Source organism: Camarhynchus parvulus, chromosome 3 (assembly GCF_901933205.1).
Source record: "Camarhynchus parvulus chromosome 3, STF_HiC, whole genome shotgun sequence".
NCBI classification, from domain to species: domain Eukaryota; kingdom Metazoa; phylum Chordata; class Aves; order Passeriformes; family Thraupidae; genus Camarhynchus; species Camarhynchus parvulus.
The window spans coordinates 62,821,496-62,845,724 of NC_044573.1; the positions used below are offsets into that span (position 1 = coordinate 62,821,496).

Below are 24,229 nucleotides of genomic sequence, written 5' to 3' on the forward strand. Positions count from 1 at the left end.
TGTATCAATATAGAGCTGTTCAGAAGGAGCAGCGAACGAGAAACACAGGATTACAACCTGAAATTGTGCTGAAAGGGAAGGAGAAGGAAATGAATTTTTCCATTCTTTCTGCATCATTTGATAAATTCACTTCTTCAAACTGTCCACCATTTTGAAGATGCTGTTATCAGAAAGCATTTTACCCCTTGCCAGTTTAGGTAACTCGATGGAAAATGTGGTTCATTCTTAATGAAGCTGTTGCCAGAAACGGCTTGAGTGTTCGAGATGATCATTACAGAAGTTGAAGTTCTACATATTAATATTTTGGTCTTGTATTGTTATGACAAGAGTACTGATGACATAACAGATACTTTAGATAGTCAAAGTAGAATTGTGCATAAGGTTACCTCTGAGAAGTCATCACCATTCTCCAGCAGTCACTCTTGGATCTTTTTTACATTGTCTCCAATCCCAGTTCAAATCCAACAGAAGTAATACTTTTCTTTGAAAAAGGATTATTTTATAGATATTTCTAACAATGAGTGTGAGGTCAGACTGTCAGAAGTGTTCTAGATGAGTAGCCTGGTTGAAGGAGGTGACATAATGAAGAAACAGTAGCAAAATGGCAGAACAGATTATGGAGAAAAACTAGTAAATTTTGCTCTGCCACAAGTCTAAATAATGTTTAAAATAGAAAACTTTCATAAGAACATCAGAATGAGAAAGGATAGTTACTGGCATAGCATAAAGATTAATATTGACTGCCTGGGTATCTGCCAATGGACAGGATTAGTGTTTAGTACCTGTTGAAGAGTAAGTGAAAACCTGCTGGTTTGTTAACAAAAATAATAAATCGTAGGAAAAAATTATGAGTTCCATAATTTCAGTTTATATGGACAAAGCCATAGACTAGAAATCTGATAGCAAATATACCTATATACTTCTAAGTATTTTAAAGCATTTGTGAGAATCATGCAGGTGGCTCTGTTATCATGGTATTTTCAGCTGTTTGCAGAACCTTTACTTAAATATTTTCTTTGAACCAAAAGTCTTTTTCATCCATAGCACAAAACCTAATCTTTCTTATTGTCACTGAAGTTAAAATTTAGCATCCATTAGTATATTCCAAAGATTATTTATATAGACATAAAACCATTTGGCCTGGGCACCAGAGAAGTGAAAGAGCTAAACCAATAATGTGAGTGATATCTTTAGTAATATTTTCTACTTAAGACAAAAGGGAAGCCAGTTGTGTCTTTGGTCTAACAGCACTTTAAACAGGGAAATAAATTAAATATTATCCAGAGACCATACAAGTTACATGACATATGCTGTAAAACTATTTCAGCTTGGTATCCTGTCATTTCAGGATATGAAATGTGATGAATGTGATGTAGCCCATTTTCTGAAATAACCACAGAAAAGCTTTGTCATGGTAAGAGGAAAAATGAATAAGAAAGTAATCTTTAATATAAATTGTAAGCTTAATTGAAGTGTTGGCTGATCAGAAAGAATGCCACAGGACTATGAATGAAAGTTAACTTATGCTGGAGTGCTTATAGCTATAGACTGGGTTTAATAATTTAAAAAATCATGCCTCATGGGAGTCTCTTTTTGTGCTCCTGAATGCTACAAAACATTTTGAAAAGTGCTGCCCATTGAGGTGCTTTCTAAGAATTTTCACAAATTGTAAATCAGCTCCTAGAGAATTTTGATATCCTTGAAGTCACCAGTTTAATTTTGGCTTCTGTTTTACAGTGTTTTTCATTTTTAACGAAAAAAAGTGTGAAATACCTGTTCAACATAGATTTTTTTGCTTTAAGATAAATAAAAAGGAAGCTGTCAAAATATGTTGTTCATTCAATTTAATAATAGCCAAAGAGCTTTATCATATTATTAATTCACAGTTCAGAGAGGTGGTCTGGCCTTTGATGATGAATGGCATTCTTATTTAGAGAACTGATTTTTCTCCATGCCTTTTTGTTATGAAACCTTTTGTGTTTCAAGACAGTTATATGAGGTGTATTGAAAAATATTTGTCAAAACATTTTTGTATAAAATTAACTCAGTGCATTAAATCAGATATATGGGCATCATCACAATAGTACAGTCACAACAAGCAAGCTTTTTGTCCATGGATTGCAATATTCCGCTTGTTTTTCATAGTATTTTTCTAAGTTTAATGGAGCATTTAAGGTTTCTAGGTCCAGTTTTTAATCAGTGGAAATAGTCCTTTGTGTATTCTAAATGACTTTACAGTGTTCTTAGGCCTAGTCTTCCCAGTTTGTTAAGTAATAAAAAAAAAGAGAAAATAAAAACTTTTGACACAGGACAAAGAAGCCAAATTCTTGGATTAGCAGGATACAGAGCTGTGATTATGTGGAATACAGTGGTGTCTGAAAGCAAGAGGTTTTGCCTTGATAAGGTACTGTGTGCTAGAGAATTATTATTCAGTCTAGACTTCAAGTTAATTTTATCTTCCTTCACAATACAGAGAAAAATATCAGAAGGAAGTGTGGTGGAAAAAAAAAGCCCTTTCCAGCCACTAAGAAATTGTTACAATAGAGAAGAGAAGTCAATGGAAATCAGTGAAGTCAGTCGTGTTCTTTTAATGTTAATGGACAATGAGTATTCAGTACTTGCTGTAAAGTGTTACAGAGCGGACGCTGGGGTCACACAGTGGGCTGTGATACAGCTTTTCTTTGTTATACCCTTGCTGTACTGGGATACCTGCATTGCCACCCATAAGAGGATCCACCTCAGAATGGAAGCAGGACCGCACTGGAGCTTAGAGATCATTGCTGTCCTTGCCCTCTGCTGCCATTAAACATGGTGGTGTTAGGACTGAATTAGTCATTAGCCACAGCCAATTCATTTAAATTCCCCCTATTTCCTAGGATGTATGTATGCCTCTTGCCTTCCCACTTGCACACACAAACTTGAAAATGTATTAACTTAGTATGGCAATTGCAGCCTGAGTAAACGGGTAACTTGGAACAGGAGCTGTAAAAAGTTATGAATGTTTCAGTTATCTCTGTGGGGTTTTAACTGAAATACCCTGTGACCTTATATGTATTCTTCCAAAGATTGCACTGCTGGTATGCTATGCAAAAGATATATGAACTTCTGTTCTTTGGATTGCAGAAAACTTCTCTGATGTGTGTTCATTGTTTCAGTCCCATCAGATTATTGAATAAGATAATTTTATTCAAGAGCAGTTGATATTTGTTATGTATAAATATATTGTCAAAGGTACAAGGTTAACTTCTCACAACCCTAACACTTAAATTATTATTCTCTGGGAAAGTTATAAAACAGGGTGGGGTTTTATTATTGCCGTACTTCCTCTGCAGAATTTTATTGCTTCATTGTTGAGCGTATTTTGCTGTATTATTTTCTTCATAAAAATTTTCCCTACCTCATCTGATATGAGCAGATGGAATCTTATTTTTTTGGGTTTTGGTGATTTTTTTTTGTTTTGTTTGTTTGTTTCTTTTCCCTTTGAGTCCTTTCCTCCCTGAACTTGTAGCTATTTCATCTTTAATACCTTAGTCCCTGCTTATGTTGCAGGAACATAGAATCTTTACCTACATGAATAGTCAGGGAATCATTCACTTTGATTTCTCTGTCTGACTGAGGATATAGAAAAAAGACTTAAGAAGTTACTGTGTGATTTGTTTAATTAGATTTTTACATGTATCGTTTACATGAAAATACTTTAACTTCTGCTGCTATATCTATTATTTACATTTTAAACAAATGTTGTCAGTTAATAAGGGTTTTAATTTGTTTCATTTCTTTCTGGTTTTAAGCAGCACTTTCAAAGAAGTATATTCAAGGTTTATTCCCTCAGCTTTGTAACTCTTAATATTGTAAGACTGCAATTTTTATCTGTGGTATAGTTATCTTAGATGATAATATGTACCTGATAGGGAAAATGCCCATTTAAAATTTAATTTAGAATTTAAAATTTTGAGGAAATGCTACAGCAATGGTTGCTTTAAATCCTTGTTTTTTTTTTTTTCTAGTTTGGATTTTTAATTCAAACAACTGCAGAAAAATGGGGTATATTTTACTGTAGGAAAAAATGCACATAAATATAGAATTTAATTAATTTATTAAATCTATCAGTTTTAAAGTTTTCTGTGATTCATATCAGTATAGAATTTTTGTTAATAAAGTTGGAATTACAGCTAGGAAATTTTAAGGCCTCTGGAATGGTAGAAAGTGGATCAGAATAGGCTGCCTTGTCTGATTTCTAGGCCAGAAAGGATAAAGTTCCACTAAGATATGGGGCTGAAAAAGATGTTGCTTGCTGTAAATTATAATGATGTAATGATACCAACCATGAAGATTTCCTTGAAACAAGGGTGATTTTAATTTTAAAAAAAGTCTTGTGAAGAATGGAGATTTTTATGACTCCTTTCCAAACACTACCAAAATAATTTTGAATAGGAGACAGTTCTCCAGAATTGGTATTCCTACACAGAAAGAGCTTTACATTAGCATTCAATTCAAATCATATTTCTTATAATAGTTTATTTTAATTTATTTTGTTTTAGCCATGGATGCAGATGTGAAGAAAGAAAACCTTTCATCTGTGCAGCAGCTTGGTGTTGAAATGACAGTCAGGTACATGGTATTAAAATATTTCCCTAGAGTATTTCTAGGATTTGTTTGATTTTCATGGAATGACTTTAATAATACTTAATCCATCAACTCATTGCTTTATAGCATTTAATCTAAGATAAACTTTAAGAAAATGAATTCTAACTAGAATTGAAAAAGGTATTAGAACAGAATTAAATTATCTTTACAGTTTATGTATGTTATTATCCTCTCTTTTTGTAAAGACTAATTGTAACGTGCTAGTAAGATTTACCATAAAATTCCATTATCCTGAATTATGTGTCTTTTTTTCCTCTCGCATTACTTCTCTAAATGGTTCTGTTTAGCTAAGCTTAGTTATATGTCATTTAAACATTTTATTTGGCTGGTAATTTGCAGAGCTGTGATGAGGGAAAAGCTTAGATGTCTGTACTTCCACGGATTGCTATCTTTAGCATTAATGTTTGAATTCTGATTATAATAATTACACGCACAATAATTATATCGAATTCTAAATATTGTACGTGAAGAAACTGAGTTGTGTGTGATGGAGTACTTGCTCCTTCCCACCACTGTCTCTAAAACTGAACTAAAGGGAATTTGAGTGAGTATTTGTAACAATGAGCAGCAGATATTTGCTGTGAATCCTTTCTAGGTAGAGCACAAGTTTTATTTAATGATCTACTAATATATCTACAGCATAGTTTCAGTGATGAACAACTTTATGACAGCTTAACATTTACAGGTTTATTAAATATGAGTTCTTCCGTTTTAGGAATTAAAAAAATATTTAAAGAGGTTTTTTTTTAACTTTTTGAAGTAGATATGGAAAATACTTAAACTTGCTAAAAGAAGATGCTGAAAATGGGCTGTGTTTCGTGTTAATGAATTGTGAGGAGTTTCTGAAACAACAGCAAAGAACTGTGGTATCTTCACTTTGTATCCTTTCCTGATGGTATAAGTTATATTGTCTAAAAATTTCAGTAGAATTTGAACTCCTGGTTTGTACTTTTAATAGAGCTGTAGGTGTGTTATATTTATGGAAAGAAAAAAAAATTAAAAGAGCACTTTTACTTTGAAATTTTATTAAGTTAAATGCATTCCCAATGCACTTAAGAAAATGTTCGCCCTTTTGTTCCCATACTTTGTTAGAAGTGCAAATCACATTCACTTTTGTCATCAACTGTTTTGGAGTGAGATCACATCTTTGAATGTGATAAAGAGCCAGCAGCAATGCACCTTTGAACATTAGTGAGTATTTGTGGTACTCCCACAATACCAACACTGTTAATGATGCTGCCCATGTAGTGATAAGTGTAGTCAGATCAACAGGAGTGGTTAGACTTTTGGTTCTTTTGGATCTACTGTGGAACTTCCTGTAAAAGAAATTAAAACAGATAATAGCTTTTCAACCAGCTTTGCTATATTATTCTCTGTTAAATTTGCATACCACTATTAAATTATACTTCAGGTGTATTAGTCAGAATGTGCCGAATCTCATTTTTAAGGCTTTTCTTTTAGGTTTTTTTTTTTTCCCCAATAATTTTAAGTCCTGTTTTATTCCTCCATTCTTCTCCTTTCTTGCACTTTATAAGCACACTCATTTTGGTGCAGATTTTTTTGCATTTACTTGCTTTTTGTTTACTTTTACTGATTTAGCTTGACTATGTATGGACGAAAAAAATTTAGTATATGGGGAAAACAGCTTAAATTGTTTCTTTTAATTCAGTTTGAGAGACAACTGTGCCTTGGATGCTGCCTTCTGTGCAGCTCGGTTCCCCTTGGCCATGCCTAACAACCCGGCTCCTGGCTCTGTGTGCATGGACCTCGGAAGGAGGAGAGCTGTGGTTGCTACAGGAGAGTGAGGAGGAGATCTCTGCCCAAGTTCCTTAACCTTCCTGTTCAGGCTGCTTGCAGGAGCACTCTGCTGGTTATGACTGGTTTGCATCTTCTATCTTCCTCATAATGTCAGGAGACAGGGAGAGGACGCTGATGTTTCTTCAGCAATTTTCATGTCTTCTTGTTTCGGCATTTCTCTGGCTACCAAGACTGCATTTATCCGTAAGAATTTATAACCTGTTTCATTCTGAAATGCTCCTTTGAAAGTTTACAAATGAGAGTTCATTAATCTCCTTAGTTTTGTTTTTTCTTGGGCAATTTGTTTGTTTGTTTGTTTACTTTTCTAATGCATTATAATATACTTAAGCCCCTCTAGCTAAATACATGACCCTGAAAAATTAATGGAAAAATGTAGATCTGATATTTGCTCAAATTTTTGTTTAAAAGGAAAGAAGTAGCAGGTGGACTGAAGGCAATGTTAATGAGTTTTAAAACTGGCAGTAAAACAAACTTTGTTTGTGGCATTAAATTCTGTGTGAAGTCTGTGATACTGCTGAATGACCTTTTTTTTAATTATCAGATTCCAATAAGAGAGCAAGTCTGTCAATCTGATTTTTGGGGTTTTTTAGTGAAAGTTTTGAAATTTTCTTAATATATTTGAGTATATTTAGTAAATTTTAAAAATTATTACTGCACAAATACTGTATGATTGACAATTTTAAATTGTCAATATCTGCATTGAGGTTGTAATATAGGAAACATCATTTCTATTTTTCATTATGGGAGTTCCCAGCTATTTAAAATAAAACCCTTTGTACATTGTCATGTTGTGTTTTGAACATAAACTCTAAACTGTAGTAGAGACGTCCAGAGAACTCTGAGATACAAAAAGCACAGATTAGATTCTGTGTTTCTTCTGCATGGAGGCTTCTGTAGCAATACCAAGTGATCTGTCTTGTCACTAGGAGGGGTGATGATATCGGTCCATTCAGCACTGAGTCTGGCCTGAGGTTGTTCCAGCATAATGAAATTTGTGCTGAAATTTGCTCCACTTTGCTAGTGCTGAAAACCACTGCTGCCAAGGATTCATTAATTGGAATTGGGCATTGATATCCAGAGCCTTCCATAGTGATAAAACCTCTGCTCCTTTTGTTGTACATAATAGAATTTTGCTCACAGCCTCCACACATACTGCAAAGATATGTGCACACAAAAAACAAGTTGAAATACCGTGAAGATTTACTCCACAACAAAATGAAGGAAAAAATATTCAGCAGAAATCAATCTTTTTTTTTTTATTTCTTTTCTCCTGTTTAAAATATAGCAACAGTTTATCCATCCCTGTTTTGGCAATTAAAGCCTGTATACAATAAGGAGCTATACTACTAATGCATGGTAACAATCAGGATATATTTATTAACACTTTAGTTACCCACATGTTTTTCTTGATGGAAGTACAACCTATTTTGTTTATCCTGTTTCCTATCTCTAAAATAATCAGAATTACTTATCTTACATGTAAAAGGGTATATTTTTATATGTTGTTCTCAGCAAGGCATTAAAAAACAACACATTTCTGTAGTCTGTAATCCTGTTCCTAAATTTCATTTTTTGATGATGATGATGATGTTTTTGTTGTTAACCAGATGCACCTGCCTGTTACAACAGTGGAATATGGCATCCATCCAGTCTATTTTTGCAGTGCTCACCACGTTGAAATGTTGCTGAAAGCTGAGTTGCCCCTTGTCTGTTCAGCCTTCCACATGTCTGGTTTCACTCCATCCCAGGTAACCAATCAAAGTGTATTAAATGATCATCAACCTATTGACTTAAATCTGCAAAAATAAGAGCACTGAGGAACTACTGGCCATTTTTTTCTAAATGGCACTTGTGTGGTGGTTATAAAACTGAGGGTAAGAGATAAGAACACATAGCGACTTATCTGAGTATCTGAAAATAGAAAGTGACTGATTCATAGAATAATTCAAATGTACATGAGCTGATGACCTTTTGTTACATGCTCATGCAGAAAAATTGATAAAAATAGTATATACTAAATCCTCAGATTTAGCATTTAAACAAAATACCTTATTGCCTGGAACAATTATCTAAATCTTCCATAGGAGAGAAATGGGCAATTTGCAGTAGTTATATACTAGGAAGCAGTTCCTGTGATATTAGAGAAAAAATAATTTTATATGAGCTACTATCACTATTACAATCAGGTAACACACTGTTCTTTCATATTATAAAGTGTTACAACAGAAGAATAATTATCTATAACACCAGCTTTCATTTTGCCTACTTACAACAATTGTTTGGTAGTATGGAAAGCTATGGATGAAGCATTGTTTGTAAATATTGCAATCATGATGAAGGGTAAAGAGCTCCATGCAATGAGTTAGATTGTCCATGCAAAGGACATCTTGCCAGAGTGAGAAAGTGTATTGCTGTGCCAAGGCAAGAAAAACATTTTTCATCCTATGCCTTCAAAATTCCTTTTTGCTGCAAGATTTGCAGCTGAAAAGACTCTTTAATGGGGGCAGATGCCAGTGTGATACAAACATTTCTTAAAGTAGTCAGCTTGGGGTTTGGTTTTTGAAGAGAGAAGAGTAGTAGATGAAGGAATTTATCTCAGCATAGGAATAAGGTGCTTGTAATAAGATGAGTTGCATGTATTTTCTTCATCCTGTTTTAGGATGAAGAAAATACATGGGGGCAGTCAGTCCTTCAGCTATTCTTGTGCAAGTTACACTATTTTCTTTTTTTGTGTGCACTCAGTAGTAGACTAGATACTGTTCTAAACTGCTAATATTTTTTTCATTTATGAGTTACTGAAATGCCACTCATGGGTGCCACTGTATCTTCTCTGTGATTTGGCAGTTCTACTGCAGCATTAAAAACAAACTCTGAACAGTAGAAACAATTCTGATGTATTTAAGTGATTGTGTGCCTCAATAAATACCTCAAAACAGATTTACTGCCAGACTATGGTTGTCATCTAATTGGAATTGTGGTAATTCTGCTGCATATGTTTAAACACTTTAAGGAATGATTAGCAGAAGATTTGTGGTCTAGAACCAAGTGAAATTATACCTCTTAATACATTGTAATTTAGATCAGGGCAAAGGAGTCACTGTGTTCATACTCACTTCATTAAATGAAAATGTGTTTTAGGGAAGGACCTAACGTTCATTTATAATGCAGATAACTACTTTAATTGAAAGGAAAACCCATGTTGAACATGTCTTCATCACTGTCATTATCCTTTAGGATGCATTTAAAACAAAATCTTGAAAAAAATCATTTTTTCTTCATTGGACTTTGAGTCTCAACCTCAGGAGGTGCTGGAATACATTCATACAAGTGAGCTGCATGGATACAGGCTGTAATGTTTAGTCTAACTCACCAGGAGTCTATTCAGAGGCTGTGCATTAAAAATGGTGTATCTTGACTTTTGTACTTTGTCCCTTTTATTTTCATAGCTGGGGTAATGTTACAAAGAAAAGGTTCTGTAGTATAGAAAAGAGATAAAGCTGATTAAGTATGACTGAATGTATAGAATGATTTAATGATATATCATTTCGTTCTCATCTAGATCTGTCTGCAATGGATAACTCAGTGTTTCTGGAATTACATGGACTGGAGTGAGATCTGTCACTACATTGCCATATGTATTTTCCTTGGTCCTGATTATCAAATATATATGTGTATTTCTCTGTTCAGACACCTACAGCAAGACATTCTGAAGCACACAGAAGCCCGAGATCTTCAGGTTTTTCTGAAAGTAAGGGTTTCTTAATTTTTCAATTGCTGAGGAGAAGCAAAGCTCTGAATACTGAGGATATATACATTACTTAATCTGAAACTCTTACTGAATTTCACTTAGTCATTTTAAACAAGAGAAATAACACTTTAATTTTATTTGTTCCCTAGCAGGAAATTGTGTATAGTATTTTCCAGAAAATAGCTTTTCTGCATTTTTTTACTGAGCAATTTCCTTCATGAGCAAAGAAAATAGGCACATTAAGCTGGGAGAGCATTTGACTCAGTTCTCTATATGTGGGCTCAATCTCACTGACTGAGGTGCTCTCCAGAAAGGTGGGTTGGCACAGTCGTCTCTTGCTGAAGCTTGTAGAGATGTGGCACAAAGCTGATCAAGCTGGTAGTTTGAAGAAATGCCAATTACTATACAACCAGCCTCACAATTTCATATTCTTTCCCAATTATAGATTATGTTTGGGGTTTTTTGCAGGGTAAGCAAAAAGCTGCAGTCATAAATTGATACGGTATCTTACTCTTCTTCACGGGGATAGTTTTGTCTTTTTTGCTAGTTTTTTTTCACCTGTCAAAATTTTTTTGCGAACTAGATATCTGCATCTTAGTCTGTCCCAAGAATAATAGTTTTCTGACTAGTTTGCATCCAACTGACATATGCTTAAATATGGAAAAGTATCTCAGCCTAATCAGCTTCCTTGAAAATGTTTGCTACACAGTCTAATGAATTTATTGTTTTGTTTTCCCTGGTTTTGGACAAAGTGTCTTAAAAGCTGTATCTTGATGGCATTGTTGGATAGACTATGTAAAATATAGAAGAAAGAAATTGTACATTGCCACATGCAGTATAAACAGACTAAAGGTTTGGCATGGTACTGTTAAATTAATGAAAAAAGAATGTAAATTAATGCAGTACTGGAACATCTGCAATTTATTGTGTGACCAGTGCAGAAAAAAAGGAGCATACTTAACTTGTACTCCTGCTATTTATAAGTCTTAATTAATTGAAAAAAAAAAAAAAATGAACTGTAGAATGGTTTGGGTTGGAAGGAACCTTAAACATCATCTAGTTCCAATCCATCTTCCACTACACCATTGAGCCTGGCCTTGAATACTACCAATGTGTTCCACAACTTCTTTTCAGTGCCTCACCATCCTCACAGTAAAGCTCTTCCTCATACCAAATCTAAACCTACCCTCTCTGAGTCTGAAGCTATTCCCCCTTGTTCTGTCACTACATGTCATTTAGTTCCAGATATGTGTGTGTGTGTGTGTATATATATATATATATATGTAATTTTATATTCCACTGTAGTCAGCTTTCTCACAGTGCATAAGGAGCAACTTGGAAAGTAAAACCTTACTTTTGTTTTGCTTCTGTGTAGAGGAGAAGAAATATAAAGACTATTTTGAATTCCTGTTCAGATGCCAAAGTGCTGTTTTCCAAGCCTGAGTAGATGTTCTCAGGAGAATTCTACTTAGCAGAGATTCACGGTTAATACACCAGAGGTACTGCTTATATCCACAGAGACTGGCTCCAGAGAGTTTTTTGCAGCACATGCTGCCAGCAGTGGTGATAGTGATTAGTCGATGATGAGTATGCAACAGTAACAAATTAACCCTTTTTACACTTAACCATTCTTCAGGATCCTGTGTTCTGTGGAGCATCTTCCTTATCCCTCCAATATAGTAGCCATGAAAAGGAACATTATCTATTTGTTTTCTGAGGGCACTTTCTTTTACTGTGTGTTTTGGAATTAGTAAGAATTATTCACTTTTAGTGGTGCAGAACAGTTTATTTTGGTTTTATTTAAGCACTTCTTCATGAAGATCTTCTTTTATCATTGATTTTAAAAAAATCCTCATCTCCTGTTTTTCTTTAGAAGCTAGCTGGATATAAACGCCACACCTATAAACTTATGCCATGTGCTGGTGGTGTAGGAATCTTCTTTCAAAAGAATATTTTAGTACCTGGATTTCCCTTCTTAAAGCTTACTTTCATTTCCTTAAAAATCTTCAATGAAATATTCCCCAGAAATTAGATAAAAAAACATCCCGGTGAAATGAAATTCTATGATACCAAGTGTGTAATTAGAAAAAAAGAAAACCAACGTCTGGAAGCAGATATTGCCAAATCTGTATTTCTAAATAAAACATAATAAAATCTATTTTAAACAGCCAGGCTCTGACAATCAGAAAAAAATGAGCTATCTTTAGAAGCTTGGAATTCGTTAAATTGGAGTTGTACATTTTTTTTCCTAGGTAATAAATGCTTTCTCTGTGTATCTGTGCAGGAGGAAGCACTGCATGGATTTCGAGTGAGTGATTATTTAGACTACATGGAAAGCTTGGAGGAGCTCTACAGACCAATGCTGCTGAAAGACATGAGGAACATAAGAACACAGAACCCATAGATGAAGCAAACAAGCACTTTATTTTACAGTTTTGATTACATCCTTTAAAAGGACGCTGATTGATTGATTGATGCCTTAGTCTCACCTAAAATCAGCCAGGCTGTTGAAATGTACATACTGTAAAATAAATAAGAAGTGTTTTCAGAATATAGTTTTTCAATAAGACATAGCCTACTTTTGATAACCTGATTTTACCAGACAGGTTATGTGCACAGCCTCATTTTCAGTTAGCAGAAGGCAGCTTCAGAAGCCACCTGTAGGATGCTGCAGTTTCTTCCTTATAACCTTGAACCTGTTCTCAACTCATTCTCTCTTTGTCATCTCCTCGTAGCACTGTCCTAAAGCCTTCATATTTTGTTTGGATCTGACAGAGGGAATTTTTCTTTAGAAACAACTGCTATTGTGTATTCATGTGCAAGAAAAGTCAACAAATGGAAACCAAGCTCTCTGTTCCAACTTCGTGGATAATATTGAGAAAATGGTATGTTTGAATACATGCAATGAGAAAAGACTTTATATTCCTGTCTTTAAAAAAAACCCAAATAAATAGTTTTATGTAATAATGCATTATTAACCTTTCTTGTGAATGAAATTAGAATCTTTAAAATTATTGTTTGGCTAAAGAAGAGGGGAAAATACTATGTTTTGTCAACACATGCAATAACATTTTCTTTACAGAATGTCCATAATCTCAAAGTATTTTGATTATAAATTAATGATAAAGTGTTTTGGAAGTCCAACAGAAACCACAGAAGTTGAATTTAGATTTATCCAATATTGTTACCAGATTCCTGGGAGAAAAACTAAACATTACTGCAAAGTTCCTGATAAACAACTTTGCTAGATAAAATGGTTATATAGATACTAATTGAGCCCATACTCAAATTCAAATTATAAAACACATTAGAACCTGCTGTGAAATTTCTGAAATTATATGCAACCTAAGAGTGAGCATTGACAAAGGTTTTGCCACTAATTTCTACTTTCCTGACTGTGAATTTCATAAGTTCACAAGTTTAGGTTTTTTTTCCTGTCTAGCAAAGATATGTTTTAAATACTTTTGCACTTTTGTGAACTGTGTTAGCTCACCTACATTAATAAAAGAGACTGGGAAGTATGAGGAAGGAATTATGACAAGAACTGATAGAACCAAGTGCTTGCCTGACACTGAGGCCAGTGAATGCTATGACTTACATGATATATATTCTTTTAACCTTAATAGCAGTTTCTCTTTTCTTAAATAACCTTATTTAGGCATATATCTCAAATCAATAAACAAAAAATAAACTTCCAGGTGCTGAATAACGCTTGAACACTAATATATACATATTTCTAGACAGACCATGGGTGATTAAATATTCATTACGAAGTCCTCAGTTCCTTTAGCAGCAGCAGAAATTTTTCAGGAAAATAGGCCTTTGTGATAGGTATATGAGTGACCCAGAGACTCTTGCCATATCAATTGCTGCCATTTTGTATTCCTTGTCCCCCAACAAAGAAGAGAGAGGTACTGCAGAGCTGACCCTTAATATTAACAACTTTCATCACTATTGGATCAAATTAATCCAAAGAGATCCAGTACACAATAACTAGAAAGGTCAGATTCAAATAGTAGAAAGCAAACCACCTGACTACCAAGCAGTGCTACTGATAAAAGCAATTTTTGCATTTCCAGCAATTCAATCGACTGCAGTTTTCCCATCTGCAAAACAGCTACATTTTCATACAGTCTGTGTATGCTGAGATGATTAATTAGAACACATCCATAAAATAGTTAGTGCATGAAAGTCTTAGGTAAATGCTAAATCTTAATACCTGGTAATATTATTAATTTAAAATTCCTTTGTGCCCTATGACAGAAACAGGACATTGACACTTAATACAAGTGAAATAAAGCTTGAAGTGATGGGGAAACCAATGGTATCTTCTTTAAATCAATAACAGTGTGAAAACAAATGACCATTTAGCAACAGATACCTGAAGACATGCTCACATGCTATATTACCTCCACTCTGAAGACTCCCTTATACAGCTTTGCTGGTATATATATAAATTTCTCCATTCAGCTCCCTATTTTCTTTCAGGGAGCTATTCTACTGAGATGTAGACAGTTTCTATCTCAAAATCTATTTGTATTTTTCTGGTTTCCTCTTCCAGCTGCTTCTTCCTTGCTTTCCATCATGATTGTATTTACCTCTGTCAGGCTTTTTCTCTCTGTTATTTTCAGCTGTCTCATTGTTCCCAATCCCTAGTGACAGCCCAAGCACTAAAGGATAACGTATTTCCTTCCTTGTACCTAAAATGTGTAACTAAACTTGATTTAAAATAAACATAATGGTGCAAAACCCCCAAAACAAGACACTAAATAAATCCCCAACTTGGAAAAACTGAGAAGGCAGTAGTAGGAAGACGTGACCCTCCCAATTATGCTGTCTGCAGTCCTGACCCAGGCTCCTACTGAAGGAAACTGAGCTCTGCTGCATCTGCCTGTCTGTCATAGCCCCCTGACCATCAGCGGGATGCCATCCTGGATAGAAACATCTGTGTTGTTTCTAAAAGATATTTCATTTCCTAACTACCTCCTTTAGTCTCTGCTGCATGAGCCAGCCTTTTGAGATAAAAAACAGTAATATCCAAAAATACTTTTCAACTCTTCATCTCTGCCAATTTTTTTTTTAATGACAGTTCTGCAGGTAGAAAGTTTTTCCATTACACCATTACAATATATAATGTTCACACAACAAGAGAAATACTGACAGTGAAAGCAACTAGAAACTTTGAAATAAAATATTTTAGATGTGGTTGGAAAAAAAATATATCAGTGGTAAATAGTTGGACTCAAAATTCTGGGTTTTAGTGTTTTAATATGTCCAGCTCAATCACTAGGACAACAGATAAAAAGTCTCAGCTTTTCTAAACCATTTCATGTTGTCTTAAAATGCTTTTTAGCTAATCCATAGCAATTGCTCATAGATTCAAGAATAGGTGGTAATTTCAGCATACATTTCCCCTCTCAAATTATAATATCTACCTATATATCACATTGGACTAGAACAGAAGATAAAATTTTACCTAATTTGAGCAAATAAAAATTAAAAACTTGTTTGAAACGTAACAGTGTATTTGTGCCAGGAGAAGTAACTATCATTTATTTCCCATTTCCCATGAGGAAGTCATATCGAGAGCTGCAGTGTTTGTACTCTTTCTGCAAATCTGTGGGCTATATTTGTGACATCTCTTCTGCCATTTTGTTTATTAACTGATCATACATAAGTAGACAGTGATATGACTCTTCCAAGCTAGATTACTCCAAGTAGTTTCCAGTAATTTAAAATGACATTTCCATTTACACAGATCCTGTCCTTTTAGAGTTCATTTTTATTCAGCACGTAAGCTAAAGGAAAACAATTCTTTACATTTCAGATCATGACTAAATTACCAGTTTTACTACTTCACCTAGCCAGAACTTATGCAAAAAGTTTTGTATACTCATCAGTGTGTAGGGAAAAAACATCTTCCCTGTTCCTTTGATACCAAAACACCAGTAAATTAAAAAAATCCCCACAGCTCCAGAGCATAATGTTGGTTGATTCTGTTTCATCACAAAAAACAAAAGGCCTTAAAGCATACTATACAGAGCAGTGGTGCATGGGGAGGTTTCAACATGGTTTGAAAAATTAGTTTAGATGGTGTTAAATCAGGAACTGATACCTGACTAACATTTCATACGGTCAGTTTCCTGTTCAGAAATAGAAAAAGACAAGGAGAATACATGAAATTCACTTAAAATGATGAATGAAGAAAGCAAGCTTTTTTGGAGTAGATTTTTAAGGAAACAAACACCACAGGAATAAAAACTCCAAGGGAAATTAACCATTTAAATTATTATTTACCCTCTCAAAAGATTTAATCTGCTCTTGGTATTTTCTCTTCTCTAACTAAAAGCCTGTCATGGAATGAGATTCATCCATGTTGTGGGAATTAACTCCTTTAAAATTTGACTCAACTTTTAAAATGCTTCTTTATTTTTAACACAGACATTCACAAGCACAGCAATCCAATTAAGCTTCCCTCTCCTCAAAATTTTTGATGGCTTAGATATGATATTTTTTTTTTAGTTATCTGGGCTATCGCCACACAATTTTCACTTAGAAGGCATATTTACAAGTAGTTTTTTCAGATAAAACTTTTCTTGATTTGTAAAACCCACTGTTGTAAACAATGCCATAATGTGTCACAATTCCTGTAATGGGTTTTCTAGGCAAAGATTTCTTCTCCAAAAAAGCTTATTTCCCTTGTTGATCCAGGATGGTGTTTTTTTACACTGCCATTTTCCTCTAGCTCTAAATCAGCAGAGAAATGCTTCCTGCTAGAAAATAGGAAACCAAATTTTGGAACAAATACAATTTTGGCAAGGAATTCCTTCTGAGGGAAACTATAGACCCATGAAGTCAGTTAGACCATCTGTCTAAATCACTTTGGAGTCATTCAGATATTTGTAGGAAATTAATTTTGTACAGAATCTGGAAGTGAGAGGAAACCATGGTCTCTAGATATCCCAACCCTTTCAGACTCCCATGAAAATTAAATTTGATGAATTTTCAGCCAAGTCACTTGAAGCCATGCAACTTTGTCCCTTAGAGAAACTAATTTTATATCCTGAGTAATTGCCTTGACCTTCAACATGTAGTAGACTTGAAGCTTCCAAAACATCCTGAACTGAAGAAGTGGGAGAATTATCAGTGTAGTGTTTAACAACCACTGTTCTGGTTTTAGTCTGCAACACTTCTGCAGCTACCACTGTAGCTATTCTTGGTGCCAGCTGTTTCACACAGCTATGGACAACATCATGCAACTGACTAACACACTATGCCAAGGAAAACAGGGATATCTTCCACCCTGAGTCAGCTAGCTCATCCTCTCTGGTGAATAATGATGGGACAGTGTGCCTCAACAGAATTTTGACAACAGATTTCATCAAATATTTTCCAAAAGCACAGTGATTATTTTCAGGGCGGCAAACCCTTTTAAATGTCTCTCATTAAAAAAATAGTCTACCTCACCATCAGCACTGCCCCCCAAAATTGCAGGGAACTATTTAAAACATAATACTCATTACAGAAAAATAGTAATACAGAACTGCTGGAACATGCTGTTTCAGGCAGATAAAAATTTTTAATAAGCTGCTACCTTCTGTAATCCCTGACTGAGCAATTAATAGTCTCATTGTTTGCACCACTCTGATTCCTATCAGATCCTTTCACTAGCTGCTTTATATAATTAAAACAGCAGAAGGATATCATCTTATTTTGTGAGGGTTGTTTTCTAGATGCTCAGGTGGGGTGTGGAAGCCCCATCAGGGTTGCAAGGTGAACCTGTAACATGACTAATAGTGTGCACATGGAAAAATGTCTCCTCCACTTGTGTCACAAGCACTTAAACTGTCATTTGTTACAGTAGAGAAGATGAAAGTGTAAAATAGCAAAGTAAGAATAGTTTGTTTCCCCCAACATGAACTTATTCCTACTAAAAATTTCAGCCACTGAAGAAGTTTGAAAGGTTTAAGGAAATACATTAACATTCTTTATGGTACGTCATGGTCTGGTTTGTGAGCAGCCAGTTTGACTTGACTTTGAAGAGCAGAGGAGGTAAATGTCAGAACTGGTCTTCCAAATTACCCTTTCAGAAGATAAAAATGGGCCAGAAACTTGAAAAAAACCCCAAATATTATTTCTGATTCTAACTAAGTGTCCTGGTTTAGGGCAAATTTAGGGAGGAAATCTCTGAAGGCATCCCTCTAGAAAGCAAATTCAAGTGGCCCCTCCCCCCACCCAGTTTGGGAGACAAAAATCTCTTTAGAGAAAACTGGAAAAAACCCCTGTTTATTTAACAAGCAAAGTACTCACAAAACAAGGAAAAATGAATAATATTAAACAATGGAACTTCTCTGGGTGTTCTTCTGCGTTTTCCATCCAGAGGTGGTTTGAAAAGTTCCAAGAAAAAGAAAAAACACAGTCTAGGGAACTTCACTGCCTCAGCTTGCTAAAGAAAACTAACTAAAAAGCAAAGGAGAGCTTTCTCCCACTGTCCATCCATGCTGCAGACAAGACAGTCTGTGAGAAGGGAAGCTGAAGCTCTTATCTCTGTGTTTTTGAATACAACCACCTCAGACATTCCACTGCTTCTCCTTCTCCCCTTCTTTGCTCTCAGATCTACTTTTAAAGGTGCAAAAACTTATTTCTGGGCTGAACAGATGAATAGGGATACCAATTCAGCATTATAAAGTCACCCCAGGACACTAAGAAAGCAAGCTCAGCACCTATAATAAAACAAAAGTTTTCCTTCAGGAAAAACCATGGTAAGGCCCACAGCAGATTTTCTTTGGCACATAGCTTTCATTTCAGCTTGCTGATTGAGCTGTCCTTTTCTTCCACTATATATCACAGCTGCCAGTATGTCACCTACAGCTTTTTAAAAAACAACAGTGAAGTTACACAACAATTGCAACAGTAGAAGATAACAAAGTCATCTTAGGGGCACTTCGGGGTACAAACTGCAAAGGAGTACTTGAACAATTACTTGCAAATTCCAGATTGATGACAATACAGTCAACTCAGATTGATTTTGGACTCTCACAATGTGGTTTTGGATCAACCACGGGGTTTTTTTTCAGCCTCTTTCAGCCTTTTCTCCAGAACCTCTGACATTAACCACAGCCTCTTCGCACAGGGGTTTGTTCAACTTGCTACTCTTTAAAAGTTGCCACAGGTCCTAACAGAAATCCGTCTGGAAGCTTGTCATAAATTGAATACTCTGAGTGTTACTTAAAAGTATGAGCAATATGGAGAACTCCACAGATATGCCTTCAAATGTCTTTCGACAGGAAAGGGTTGTGCTTAGCTCCTCATTACACATCCCTCCTCATGGGCAATGGCATGCAAATCGAGTTCTCCATGCTGCAAATCCAGAGCTGTAGAATATGGAGAAGAATGTTTGGTCTCGCTCCACCTTAGCTCATGCAAGATATTCAGGAAAGAGCCTTCGCCTTTGTATTTGTAACAGCAGTTTCTATTGCTATTTCAAAAGAATTCAGGTCATGGGACGGAATGTATGAAGGATTCCTTGAAATACAGTAGCAATTTCATGGTTTGTGTTTATGAAAAAAACATTCACAAAAAGTTATATCCCTTGGTCTTTGTGCTGCTCACACAGACCAAGGGACATAGCTGCACATTATCGCTGTAGCAAAACATTCAACTTTACTTCATTGGCCGTGTAGTAAAGGCCAATGTTGACACTTTTTTTTTATTTAATCCTGATGACAAATTCACTAAAATTATATTATTTGCAAATTCTACCTCAAAAGTTTCGTCTGTGAATAGAGAAAGCAATGCTAACACAAAATCTTTTTCACAAAAAAAGTAAATTAAGGAATTTAGGCTAGATATGATGGGTAAGTTAATATGTAGTTCAGATATATTTGATCTGTCCAAAGAAATTAGTTTTGTGTGTTCTGCTTGCAAATATAATTTTAGCATCGTAAGCTCAGTGCACAAGGCAAAGCACTCAGTTTAAAACTATAGCTTGGAAAAGTACATGCTTTTCTCTGTTGGCCTCAAATTAACATTATATTAAGATAAATCATTACCTATACAAAGAACAGTATTGGGAATTTTTTCAGAAATATCTTATTTTTATTAACTCCAGAGCACCTGACCTAGTAAGATGAGGTTTTTGTTCTTATAGAGCTGAATGTTAGGTAAAGTTCCTAGCTGGGTATTGATATGTAGAGTGAGAGCTCATCAATTTCAGCAGAACTTTGAGCAAACATACTTTGATCATTTGTGAGGTGACTGCAGTTTCATAGATTGCAATTATCAGTTAAAAGTTCAATTCTTTCCACAAAGTAATCAGCCAACAAAGATTAGCTCATTATGCAAATACAGGCAGTGAACACTGCGTGCACAGTGATGTAGCAAAGACGTACTAGCAGCCAGCTACTTAAGGTACAGAGAGAAACCAGAGCTTAAAACAGTAAATGTAATAATAAAAAACAATTAGAAGGAGCATAAAGATTAGGTCTGAGACTAAGAAATTAGAAAAGAAATAACTATCAAATTAGTATGCCAGCATGAAGCTGGAAAGCAAGGCCCTTCATAAAATAATCAGAGCACAACAGAGACCATCTGAATTTAAAATTGCACTTTCAATGGATATGAAAGCATCATCTGCCTGGAACAACAATCAGCCCCTAGGGGTACATGAGCTCTTACCCTACTGTAGAATGGTGTTTTCTGTGCAATGCTTTGCTATGTTTGCACAACCATAAATTTCTTGACAGAACCCATTTTTTTAGAAGTACCAGTGTATTGACCTGAGGCAGTTCTTTTGAAATATCTTACAGTGAAAATTCTCTATAAACACCTGGCCAATATTTAGAAAACCCTCCTTGCCTTACCCAAGATCAAGCTCTTCCTACCCTCCCAGTCTGGCTGTTCTGAAAGCGGTGGCAACTATACCAAGAGCAAATTTTCAGGCAAGAGTGATCAATTTTGAACTAGCATGTCTTTTCCCATATCTACGTCAGCCTAGCAAGTTCAAATCTCACAAAAAAAAAACCTTCAAACTCTGAACACCTTCTTACAAAATGGAGAGCTCAAATAATTCCAGGTTTTCAATGAGAAAAAATAAATCTGGAAGTTCCAACTCTATACATTTGCTTAGATATTGTCATTCTAATAGCACTACAACAGATAGTAATTCTTGGAAACTTGCTCAAAGAAACATACTTGTTTCAAAGTTTGGGGCATCACTCAACACCTGGCATCCATTTCCTTTTGTAAGCATTCAAATTGACATATGTACTCAGATCCTTATGAAGGTATTGTTCATATCTTCAGAAGGATCAAAGCCTTTAAAAATCATGTTTGGATGTTCACAGCCACCCATGGGTGTGTGCCATAAGAATTTATTCAGTTTTGCTTTACAGTATTTTGGTCACTCAGTTAGTTCAAATATACTGATCACTGATACATTACCATTCAATATCTAGCTGAAAATTGTTCACTGCTTTACAATGTGATCTTCTTCAGGCTTTATCCACAAGCCACCAATAATCCATATCTCAACTGCTTTTTGGAAAGCAGGAAGCAATAATGGATTTTAATTAGCCACATACAGAAGACTGCTTTGTTTCTCTCTCTTCAAATTGAGACTAACCCCATATTATTCTGCAAAGAGCTATTCATTTCTTTGTGAAGAGAGAATGCTCTTAAAGAAAATCTGTTCAGAAAAGAAGCAATGCAGCACTTCACCTGGTCTAGAGATGAAAGGTACAAAAGCTCTTAAGGAGCAAAGGCTGTTCAGCAAAGAGAAGGAGTTCAGGCTGGAAAAAAATTAATGCCCTTCACTAACAAAAATGTAGGGATTAAGCACATGCACAGTTTGATTGAAAACACATTCCTTGCAGTAAGTTAGACTGAAAGGGAAACAAAAGTATTAGAACCTGATATAGATGAGAAGTTTGCAAAAGAGGAATTACAGAGGAATTAGTGACAAAATATTTTGGTTTCTTAAATTTCCAAGTAAACACTGACAGTTAATTGGAGAAGGAAGAAGTGAAAGAAAAAAACCAAAAAAAATCCTCAAACTGCTACAAAAAAAATAAAAATGCTGCTAGATAGTTGTCTTTTGCTGATTAACTTCTAATAAGACCTAAAGTTTCAGTTCCACATAGCAGGCAAATGCCAATAGGAGAAATGCATTTATAATTTGTGATCTTGATAAAATTATGATACAGGCCACTTCCCATAACACCGAAAGAATTAAGACCCAAATACCTAAGAGTATTTTGGCTAATCTGCCTTTGATATTTTAAGATTCACTGCTGTTTTCTGATCTAACTCAGTAAACATTTCAGCCTGTGAAGCTTCAGGCAGGGAGATTGCCAAACCAAAGTCAAACTCTAAAATTTACACCTGGCTTTTCTATAATTCCTAGATCTATACCAAATAATACCTAAATCTTGGATATAATCTCAGCCTGCCTGCCTGTGCACCAGAGGTCAGTAAAAGAAATTTACACCAGCTACTAGTGCTACATGTATAACCTTTCAAAAGAAACTGTAAAGATCTGTTATTTCACAACCTAAGGCCTCTGTGTTTACCAGGAACACTTTTTCAAGTTCACCTCTTTTTCTGTACTGTTTGTGGACATGACAGTGATCCTTATTTGCACTGCTTCAGTTTACCTCGAGTCCAGTTTGCCCGCAACACCAGAGCTGCAGCAGGCTCAGAAACAGCTGTGGATTAAACCAGTAGAGATTAATGAATTACAGGCCAGAGTTCTTCAACATAAGCTTTTTAGCTAATGACCCACCCCAAATTATATCAGCACTTAGACAAACACTTATTTGCATAGCATTTCTCCTTGTTCTCTTTCTGCTTCATCTCTAGGAGCTGGGCAGGAGCACGTGGGGCCACAGCTCTGTGAGGCTCAGTTTGTCCATGGCTCCGCGATGACATGCGCCACTTGCAACAGGTAAGCTCAGACCTGATAAGTTCCCAGCAGATCCTTTGAAACACAGAAGTCTTTAGGTTTTTTATTATAATGTCTTTCTGAACCCCTGCTAAAAATTGAATTTGTATTTTGCATTAAAAATTGAAAGAGCAGCAAGGCAGGTGCTCCAGCAGGCTAGTGTGGGAACCACACCACAAACAAAGCAGTAAGAATATTCTGGCCATCCTTTCCAGGTCTGGATAAATTATTACTACGATTTCTTTCTTTTTCTCCTCTCTTCTACAGCATTTGCTAAAAATTTTTATTTTCTTCCTTCCCCCCCCCCCCCTTTTGTTCCTCTCAACACCTGTTTTGTGACAACCAAAGAGTGAAACAGTGGCAACTTGATAGTCTGGCAGCTGGCCGATGTCAACCTCACACAATCTGGTTTCTTCTGATATGGCTAATCGTGTATGGTCTGCACTTTAAGAGGAAATCAAATACATTGACTCCAATTCTTAGAGCACCTTTGCTATTCTTCCACACAGAAAATGAACAACTATTTTTGGTATTTTCTACATTTTTGTAGCACTGGTAAATAACGTAACTCTTTGGGTTTTGCTGCCTTTTTTTTTTTCTTAATAGATAACATTTACCTCATTCCCATCCTTTCAGATGTTACTTTCCCAGTGTACTGATGAATGGTGCCGTGCGACTTTCACCATTTCCACAGCATCATCAATAGCCAAGTTCAGCTTAAGGCAATTTAGGAATTCAGCTATGGAAAATCTCATTTATTCTAACCCACTTGAAAGGATAAACCAAATCATAATGCGTGATCAACTGAACAGATAGCAGGATTTGCTACAGTGGCTGTATTAAGAGGGCATTATTTCCAAATGCAGAGAGAAAAATATGTCTGTGACAGTGAATACAGAATGAAATTTTGAAGCCCTTCCCAAAGTACTGTTGCATTCATGTTTAATATCCAGATTTCAAAGGCATATAACTAAAGAAATTGATCAAAGCATAATCAACCAAACCTTAACCAAATATCTGGGTAGAATCTTTTTAGTGATGATACTTGTGTGTACGTCAGTACAGCAGAGGAAATC

At 35.4% G+C, this 24,229-nt stretch overlaps 1 protein-coding gene across 3 annotated transcripts in view; it reads left to right on the forward strand.

The window, feature by feature from the left end:
* TBC1D32 (TBC1 domain family member 32) overlaps positions 1–13,196 on the forward strand; it is a 74,063-nt gene extending 60,867 nt beyond the window's left edge. For all 3 annotated transcript variants that reach the window (XM_030945868.1, XM_030945869.1, XM_030945870.1), the window contains 6 exons: positions 4,542–4,611; positions 5,411–5,526; positions 6,494–6,648; positions 8,073–8,213; positions 10,025–10,213; positions 12,498–13,196. In XM_030945868.1, the coding sequence (XP_030801728.1) occupies positions 4,542–4,611; positions 5,411–5,526; positions 6,494–6,648; positions 8,073–8,213; positions 10,025–10,213; positions 12,498–12,617 (791 nt within the window). In that variant the 3' untranslated portion in view covers positions 12,618–13,196. The remainder of the gene's footprint in view (positions 1–4,541; positions 4,612–5,410; positions 5,527–6,493; positions 6,649–8,072; positions 8,214–10,024; positions 10,214–12,497) is intronic.
* The last annotated feature ends 11,033 nt before the right edge of the window (positions 13,197–24,229 follow it).